The 9,331-nt window shown below is 39.4% G+C and overlaps 2 protein-coding genes across 2 annotated transcripts; both read left to right on the top strand.

The window, feature by feature from the left end:
- The first annotated feature begins 240 nt into the window (after positions 1-240).
- LOC143566845 (uncharacterized) lies at positions 241-915 on the top strand. Its single transcript, XM_077053428.1, has one exon. It carries the CDS (start codon positions 241-243, stop codon positions 913-915), a length of 675 nt encoding a protein of 224 aa, XP_076909543.1.
- Positions 916-5,194: 4,279 nt separating this feature from the next.
- Positions 5,195-8,337, top strand: LOC143566852 (mitogen-activated protein kinase 3-like). The gene is made up of 6 exons (XM_077053433.1): positions 5,195-5,426; positions 5,510-5,639; positions 6,623-6,760; positions 6,862-7,198; positions 7,267-7,449; positions 8,145-8,337. The coding sequence occupies exons 1-6, from the start codon at positions 5,269-5,271 to the stop codon at positions 8,309-8,311; spliced, it is 1,113 nt and encodes a 370-aa protein (XP_076909548.1). The 5' UTR covers positions 5,195-5,268; the 3' UTR covers positions 8,312-8,337.
- The last annotated feature ends 994 nt before the right edge of the window (positions 8,338-9,331 follow it).

Below are 9,331 nucleotides of genomic sequence, written 5' to 3'. Positions count from 1 at the left end.
TGAATTGGTATCAGAGCCGACATCAAGAAACGAAAGGGATAACACAAGTCGTGGTCTTCAATTGCAAGGAGGATTGATTAGAAGTCGCTAATTGATTTTCAATTGGCAATTGAGAAGGAAAGGGTGGTCACGGCAGAATTCAAAACAATCAGACTGTAATTGTTTTGATAAAAGATCCAATGTCTGGACCTTGAACCATCTACTCTTCTTAAGTACAGAAGGCAACGGAGAAGAGGATCGATGGGGGAACCGAATAACCAAGCTAGGGTTACGGTTAAGGAGACCAACACAGCCACGCTTCACTACCCTATGTTGAATCAAACGAATTACACAATATGGGGCATGAAGATGAGGGCAATTTTCAACGTACACGATGTTTGGAATATGATCGAACCCGGGACAGGTGACGATGCCAAGAAAAATAATCTGGCAATTGCACTATTGTTCCAATCGATCCCCGAAGAATTGGTAATGCAAATCGGGAACTTGACTACTGCCAAAGAGATGTGGGAAGCCATTAAAATCCGACATCAAGGGGCAGAACGAGTAAGGGAGGCGCGACTTCAAACATTCAGCTCAGAGCTCGATGGGTTAAAGATGAAAGACTCAAGATCGATCGATGAGTTCGCAACAAGAATATCTGGTATAGCAGCAAAATCCGCCTCACTCGGTCAAGTTATCGAAGAGTCCAAACTCGTGAAGAAATTCCTTAATGGACTACCAAGACGCCGCTTCATCCACATGGTAGCATCCATTGAGCAAACTGTTGACTTAAAAAAAATTACTTTTGATGATATTGTAGGTCGTTTAAAGGCGTTCGAAGAACGGATTAAAGACGAAGACGATCTAACTGAGAATCAAAGTAAATTAATGTTCAATAATTATGACACCGGGGCCAAGAACCGATCCTACTAGTCAAATAGGGGACGCGGTAGAGGCGGGTTAAGGGGTCGAGGACGAGGGAAAGAATCAGGTCATGGTCAGGGTTCAACTAACCCATCTCAAAACCGAACCGATGAGGGTTCGAGCTCGAAACCGAAGAAGGACATATCACAAGTCAAATGCTTTCAGTGTGACGAATACGGACACTTCGCATCCGCGTGTCCGGAACGAAGGAGGGCCAAGCGGGAGGCTAATCTCGCGAAAACCGAGGAACTGGATCCGAACCTATACATGGCACGAGTCGAAGATAGTGTATTCTTGGATGAAAAGAAAGTGATTCCAAGTCAATTTGAATCTGAAACAGCTAACACGTGGTATCTTGACAACGGAGCGTCAAACCACATGACCGGAAACCGGTCGTATTTTTCGGAGTTAAACAAGCGGGTTTCGGGACGAGTAAGATTTGGTGACTACTCGTGTGTGGAAATAAGAGGAAAGGGGTCAATCGTGTTCACAAGCAAAACCGGTGAACACCGACCCCTAGCCGACGTCTACTACATACCGAGTCTAAGGAGTAATATTATTAGCCTCGGACAAGCCACGGAGTACGGATGTGATATCCATATGAGGTCCGACTACCTTCTCCTACATGATAGTGGAGGAAAATTAATTATGAAAGTTCAAAGGACGAAGAACTGGCTTTACAAAATCCAATTGACAGTTGGAACACCGGTTTGCCTACTTTCAAAGCTTGATGACCCGGCATGGTTGTGGCACGCCCGTCTCGGTCATCTTAACTTCGAGTCCATGAAGTCTCTTAGCACCAAAGGAATGGTACGTGGTATACCTAATATTTATCATACTACTAACATATGCGACTGTTGTTTAGTAGGAAAACAGGCTCAACAACCATACCCGAATCAAGCTTCCTTTCGGGCTATAAAACCGCTCGGTGATTTGTGCGGGCTGATAACACCGAGCACCCCGGCTGGAAATCGCTATATCTTCTTGCTTGTGGACGATTATTCACGATACATGTGGTGTTATTTATTAAAATCAAAGGACCAAGCATTCGGGTTCTTTAAACGTTTCAAGAACGCGGTCGAAATTGACACGGGTCTCAAGGTAGGAATGCTACGAACTGATCGTGGGGGTGAATTTACATCAATCGAGTTCAATGATTGGTGTGAAAAACAAGCCCTACGAAGATAATTGACAGCCTTGTATTCGCCTCAACAAAATGGAGTTGTTGAAAGGCGAAACCGAACCGTAATCGGGACTGTCCGGTGTTTATTAAAATCGATGAAGGTTCCTCAAGAATATCGGGGAGAGGCGGCAATACACAGTGTTTACATCCTGAACCGGGTTCCTACAAAAGCCGTATATTCGAAAACACCTTATGAAGCGTTGCTCGAGAGAAAGCCGAATATCGGTCATCTAAAAGTTTTCGGGTGTGTGGGTTTTGCAATCGAACCTAAAGTTAACCTGAAAAAGTTGGATGATAGGAGCCGACCCATGGTCTATTTTGGGTCAAAACCTGGATCGAAAGCTTACCGAATGTTCGACCCAATTAAAAAGAAAATTCATGTCTTCAGAAGTGTAACTTTTGATGAGAAAAGGAGCTGGGAATGGTCAATTTACAGGTCTGAACCCGACCCAAAAGAGTTTATTACTGAAGTAGGGGCTGATCAACATGTCGAAACCGAGCGAGCTACACAGGCCCAAAATGGGCAGCAGGCCCAGAATGAGCCTAGAACAGCATAACAGGTTGTTAATTCTGCACATAGCCATGATCAAACGGGCCAAACTCTGCAAAATCAAATAACTACAAACGAGTCAGACCAAGTTGCAAATGAGTCAGATCAAGTTGCTGATAATGAACTAATCACACCTCTCCAGCGATCCGCCCGAACCCATACGATACCACGAAGATTCAAGGACTTCGTAATAAATGATGGGGTTAACCGAGAACAAGAAGAGTTTGAAGAAGCTTTAATGTTGCTCACCGAGGACGAACCGAAGAATTACTCGGAAGCAAAAGATAGTAAATACTGGGTAAAGGCAATGGAGGTGGAGTTGGAGTCTATTGGAAAAAACGGTTCGTGGACTTTAACGGACCTACTTAAGGGCCATAAATCGATCGGGCTCAAGTGGGTTTACAAATTAAAACGAGAAGCGGCTGGGAAAATTATTAAATATAAAGCGAGGCTTGTGGCTAAAGGCTACATTCAGCAATACGGTGTCGACTATGACGAAGTATTCGCTCCGGTGGCTCGACTCGAAACCGTACGAGTCCTACTCGCCTTAGCCGCACAAGAAAAATGGCAAGTCCACCATCTCGACGTTAAATCAGCGTTTTTACACGGGAACTTGAATGAAGTCGTATTCGTGTCTCAACCGGAGGGTTACGTAAAAAAAGGAAAAGAAGACAAAGTTTACCGTCTCGCGAAAGCCTTGTACGGACTCCGACAAGCCCCTCGGGCTTGGAATCTCAAGCTTGATGGAACGCTTAAGAAACTTGGGTATGAAAGATGCATTGAAGAACAAGCTGTCTACACGAGACATACCGATAACGAGATCATAATTATCGGTGTGTATGTGGACGATCTAATCGTAATAGGATCGAGCGTGGCTCAAATTAAAAGGTTTAAAGAAGAGATGAAGAACCAATTTGAGATGAGTGATCTCGGTTTGCTAAACTATTATCTTGGGATCGAAGTTTCTCAAGACGAAGACGGAATTCGGGTTAAACAAGAAGCTTATGCATGGAAAATCCTAAAAGAGGCCGAGATGGAAAACTGTAATAAGGCCTATGTTCCGATGGACCCGAACCTGAAGTTATCGAAAGCCAAAGACGAGGATGATGTAGATCCAACGGAGTACAGAAAGCTGGTCGGTTTTCTCCGGTACCTACTCCAAACCCGACCCGATCTGGCGTATTCTGTCGGGGTAGCTAGCCGGTACATGCAAGCTCCTAAGGTGTCCCATGCTAATGCAATCAAACAGATTCTAAGGTACGTGAAAGCAACAACGGGTTATGGAATCAAATATTGTCGGGATAAGGGGGTGTTGAACGGGTATTCAGATAGTAGTCATAACATCGATGAGGATGACGGGCGGAGTACAACGGGTCATGTATTTTATCTCGGGCTTTCACCGATCACATGGTGCTCACAAAAACAAGGTACTGTGGCATTATCATCATGTGAGGCAGAATATAAGGCGGAAAGTGCAGCCGCATGTCAAGCCGTGTGGCTTAGAGATTTGATTAGCGAGGTAACCGGGAAGGGATTACATAAGGTGGTGTTGAGGGTCGATAACACTTCAGCTATAGCCCTCATGAAAAATCCCGTGTTTCATGGCCGAACCAAACATATAAAATCCCAATATCATTTTATTCGAGAATGCGTTGACTGAGAAGAGATTGCTGTTCAACACATAAGCGGGAAAGAACAACGAGCCGATATCTTAACTAAAGCACTCGGGAAGATTAAGTTCGTGGAGATGCGAAAGCTTCTTGGAGTAGAAGACCTCACTAATTCGAGTCAGGAATTAGGGGGGTGATTGTTGGCCCGTTAACTAATTCCCGACCCGCCGCAAGTTCGGTAACTGGGTTGGGTTATTTCCTTGATTTACAAGTTTGGTGAATTAAGGGTATTTTAGGGATTACTAATTAATGTGTATTAGAATCCAGGTTTATCTCAAATTTAATGTTTAAATATAGATGAGTTTGTGTTTGTATCTAATAGGGATTTTGAGCCTAGCTAGGATTGGTTAGGTTATATAAACCCATGTAATCAAGTTTTTGAGTAAGTTTCTTGATCAATAGAATTTGGGAGTTATTCAAGTTGTTTGTTCTTGATTTACCGATTCACACCTGTGAGAAACGAACCGAGCTCGAGCTCGAGCCTTGTACAAGTTAAACGAGCCGAGCTCGAGCTTGGGCTCGGCTCGCTTGCACCCTAATCTATATGTTATGTATTTAGTTATGCTGATATTTTTATAAAAAGCTTTTTATGCTCTTTAAAAAAAACCTCATTAGCAACAACCCACCTCCATATGTATGTATACGTGTGCATTAAAGAACCATATTGACGAAATAATAGAAGTTAGAGTTGAAATCATATTAATTAATAATAATAATATTATCATATGATTTTCCACGGACACCAATCCAATGGTCAAATTCTACGACGACAAATTCCAAATGTCCAAAGTCCAAACGCGTTTTTGTAGTTCGTCTTCATTTATCATTCCACACCCTCAACTTTCCTCTACATATATAAATCACACCTCATTTCACTTATACTCTCCATAAACACACACGCATCTCATATTATTATTTCCGACGTCTAACTGCCTAACAGAATCCGTTACGGTTAACTCATGGCGGACTTAAACGGTCAGTACACCGACTTCCCGGCGGTGCCGACATACGGCGGTCAGTTCGTCCGGTACAACATATTCGGTAACGAGTTCGAGATCACTTCAAAGTATCATCCTCCGATCATGCCTATTGGCCGTGGTGCTTACGGAATAGTCTGGTATGTTTAGGTTTAGGCTTCATTGAATTCGGTGACTTTTCGGATTTCATTTTGATTTCGTTGTGGTTGTGAATTGATTTTAGTTCGATGTTGAACACGGAGACGAACGAGATGGTTGCCATGAAGAAGATTATGAATGCGTTTGATAATTACATGGATGCCAAGCGCACGCTTCGTGAGATTAAGCTTCTAAGACATCTGGATCATGAGAATGTGAGTGATTGAGCTTTGTTGTTGATGCATGTTGAATTCTAATTCTGTTTCATGATTTTATAAGCTTGTTTAGGCTCGAGCTCAGCTTGTTTTAATTAATTAAGAGGGCTCCAGCTCATTTAGTTTTGTATTTCTAACCCTCGAGCTCAAGCTTGGCTCGTTTATTATTCAATAATTATTAATTGTTTTTATTTATATAATTATATACATATGTAATCATAGTTATAATTCTTGTTTATAATATAATATATATTATAATTATTTATATATTTTTATGATATGTTTATATATAGTAATAGTTATTATATAAATATATTAAATAAAAGTTATATAAATAAAAAGCTCTTATAGGCTTGCAAGCAGGCTCAATATGTGAACTCGTTTATTAAATGAACCTTACTAAAAGCTCGAGCTCGGGCATAAACTCATTTAAGTGAGGTTTGAATCGACTTTTTAGAGAACAGATCTCCGGTAGCTCATGAGCAGCTCAGCTCGCTTACACACGCAGTTTGTATGCTAATGGTTATGATCTATAGTGTTCAAACTTTGAAAGAAGACCTGCTTAAACTTAAAAATCCTTTGGAAAATTTTAAAATCATTAAATTTCAAGTGGATTATTGTTTTAGACCTAGAAACTAATAATACAAATCATCATTTAAATCTGTATAATGTCATTGATTATGAAATAAGAAATCCATTTAAGTTTTTTAAATTTTTTTGAGAGATCATATGGTTATTAGGTCTATCATTTTGATTTCTGGCTCATGGCATTGCATATGATCAACTAATTAAGAGATTTAATGCTAATTACTTGTATTATAAAGAGACAGTAAAAAGCTTCAATAGAGATGACTAGAATTTTTAAGACTGATATATATCAACAGTCTTATAGATGAACTGAATTTCATATAACTATATGTGCATGTAACATATTATATGCCCTCAATTAACCATTTATGATTAAAAATTTGAGTATAATTCAGGTAATAGCCTTAAAGGATGTAGTCCCTCCACCCATACGTAGAGAATTCTCTGATGTTTACATAGCCACAGAACTAATGGACACCGATCTTCACCAAATCATCAGGTCAAATCAAAACTTATCAGAAGAACATTGCCAGGTGTTCTTACTTTTAAGTTCTAAATAACAGATTAAGTGACTTTAAGGTATAATAAATTAACCGCATTTCTGATAATCATATTGTTTTCACCATGCTTGCAGTACTTCTTGTATCAACTATTAAGAGGCTTAAAATACATTCACTCTGCAAAAGTCATTCACAGAGATCTTAAACCTAGTAACTTATTGCTAAATGCAAATTGTGACTTAAAGATTTGTGATTTTGGACTTGCGCGCCCAAACGCAGATAACGACTTCATGACTGAATATGTTGTCACACGATGGTATCGAGCACCCGAATTGCTACTTAACTCTTCAGATTATTCAGCTGCCATTGATGTATGGTCAGTTGGTTGCATTTACATGGAACTCATGAACAGAAGACCTTTGTTTGCTGGTAAAGATCACGTGCATCAAATGAGACTGTTAACAGAGGTACGTAAGTTAATAATAAAGTTGTTCAAGAAAGTTAAACCATGTTATTAACTTTTAATATTTGATTTTCAGCTTTTGGCACTCCTTCTGAATCTGAGCTAGGGTTTATCAAGAACGAGGATGCGAAAAGATTTATTGCTCAGCTACCTCGACACCCCCGGCAATCGTTGCCAGATAAATTTCCTGATGTTCACCCGTTAGCCATTGATTTAGTTGAAAAAATGTTAACGTTTGACCCAGCTAAACGTATCACAGGTATATATTTCCTAGAGTGGAAAAAACAGGTTACGAGTCAAAACGGGTAATTTTTAAATCAGCTGGGTACTTGGGTTCATGGGTTGTTGGGTTGATACAGTAGACTTTTTGCCCAAAACTATAATCTTTTTCTTTTTTTTTTTCACAAGAATACAATCTTTGTAAGTTTCTAACAAGTTTCTTTTAGCCAATCTTTTATTTACCTGTTTGACAGTTAACATTTCCTAGAGTGGAAAAACTGGCTACGGGTCAAACGTGTTAGCGTGTCAAGTATGATTATAGAAGTTATGTTATTTTCACAGTAATCTAATTTAGGAGGTTTAATGCAGTAGAATGCAATTTTTGCAAATTTCAAACCGTTTCCTTTTAGCTAACCTTTTTATACGGGTTGGGTTGACACAAAACAGTTTTTTTCCCCAAAAATTTGTAATTTTTTAATTTTTTTTCATAAATAGTCCGTGCTAAATATGACTATTAAAGTTATATTATTTCCATAATAACATAATTTAGGAGGTTTCATGCATTAGAATTATTTGGGGAGTTTCAAACCATTCCGTTTAGCTAACCTTTTAAACCCGTTTGGCCGCTAACCTTTTAATAATTAAATGAGTAGAAATGATTACTTTAATTATAACCATTTACTTCTAAAATCTAAACTACACAAAATGGAACTAAAATGTTGATATTATTTGCAGTCGAAGAGGCACTGGCGCACCCTTATCTTGAAAGATTACATGACGTTGATGATGAACCGATCTGTCCAAATCCGTTTTCGTTTGATTTTGAGCAAGTTTTAGGAGAAGAACAGATCAAAGAATTGATCTATCAGGAGGCATTAGCACATAATCCTGAGTATGCTTAAATAAAAACACAACCATAAATCTTAACTTAAACCTTTACTAAATAAATATGCTAATTTTTTCAATATTTATCATAAATACGCAACCGAGTTGCAATTATGTTGTATATCAATATTATTGTTTTTTTCTAAGAAGACGATCTTATTCGATAGCTTGTGTGTTGTAGTAGTGATTAGAGTTTGTAGGCGAAATTGTAGAATGTACACTAAAGTGTATCAGTTGAAAACAATCATATTACTCTTTTTAAATATATTTCTGTATGTTTTTCTTTGTGTGTGTGTGTAATGTGAATGTGAATTCGTATGCTTATATAACTTTTAAAGTGCTTATCTATAATCCATAATATATATAAACGAAACCCATAAAATCCTATGTGTTGCGTTGTGGTCGCTCCCTGAAGAAACGTGGATCGACTTACTAGTATACGATCAACTTTCCTCGGGTATGAGTGTGCTATATCACCGATGGTTTTCCGAATATGAGTTCTTCCACCTACAAAACGAGCAGCACCGTGAACTTACCCCTCAGAAAGGGACAGAGGGGTCCTCTTTGGGGTAACCCTCCGGTGTGAGAATAAGATATTGTAGGAGAAGATAATAATAATCTGAAAGTGAGTAAGAACTTAGAATATATTTTCTTGCTTACCTCCCCTTGTGGAGGGTGGTGTGGTATTTATAGTATTAGGGTTTCCAATGATTGGGCTCAGACCCAATTAGGGCCTTTTTGGCCTCCTCCTATTGCTTCGCGCCACGTGTCCTTAGGACACCTGGTGCTTTTCATTGAATATTCTCTGACCAAGGTATTTCACCTGACCCATGTGCAATCACGTGGTAGCACATGGGCTTTGCTGAGTTGTCCACCCTTCATTGGCAGCTGTCAACATCAGCATATTCTTTATTCCTTAAAGGATACCTTCTGGAAGGTTGTCTGATGAGCACAATCATGGTTGTCCTTATCCTGACTTGGATAAGGACGTGGTTGATTATGTGCATGTGTGATATGCGCCTATCCTGGGGATGCGC

The sequence above is a fragment of the Bidens hawaiensis genome, unplaced genomic scaffold (genome assembly GCF_021521415.1).
Source record: "Bidens hawaiensis isolate Kalapana, Puna unplaced genomic scaffold, B.hawaiensis_p1.1 tig00023055_1, whole genome shotgun sequence".
Lineage (NCBI taxonomy): Eukaryota > Viridiplantae > Streptophyta > Magnoliopsida > Asterales > Asteraceae > Bidens > Bidens hawaiensis.
This window is presented reverse-complemented; position numbering and strand designations above follow the sequence as displayed.

Excerpts from the sequence above, each read along its gene's own strand:
- LOC143566852 (XM_077053433.1), top strand. The coding sequence starts at position 5,269 with ATGGCGGACTTAAACGGTCAGTACACCGACTTCCCGGCGGTGCCGACA. Across the intron at positions 6,761-6,861 it reads TATCAGAAGAACATTGCCAG|TACTTCTTGTATCAACTATT; the intron begins GTGTTCTTACTT and ends CCATGCTTGCAG. Across the intron at positions 7,450-8,144 it reads CCCAGCTAAACGTATCACAG|TCGAAGAGGCACTGGCGCAC; the intron begins GTATATATTTCC and ends TATTATTTGCAG.
- LOC143566845 (XM_077053428.1), top strand. The coding sequence starts at position 241 with ATGGGGGAACCGAATAACCAAGCTAGGGTTACGGTTAAGGAGACCAAC.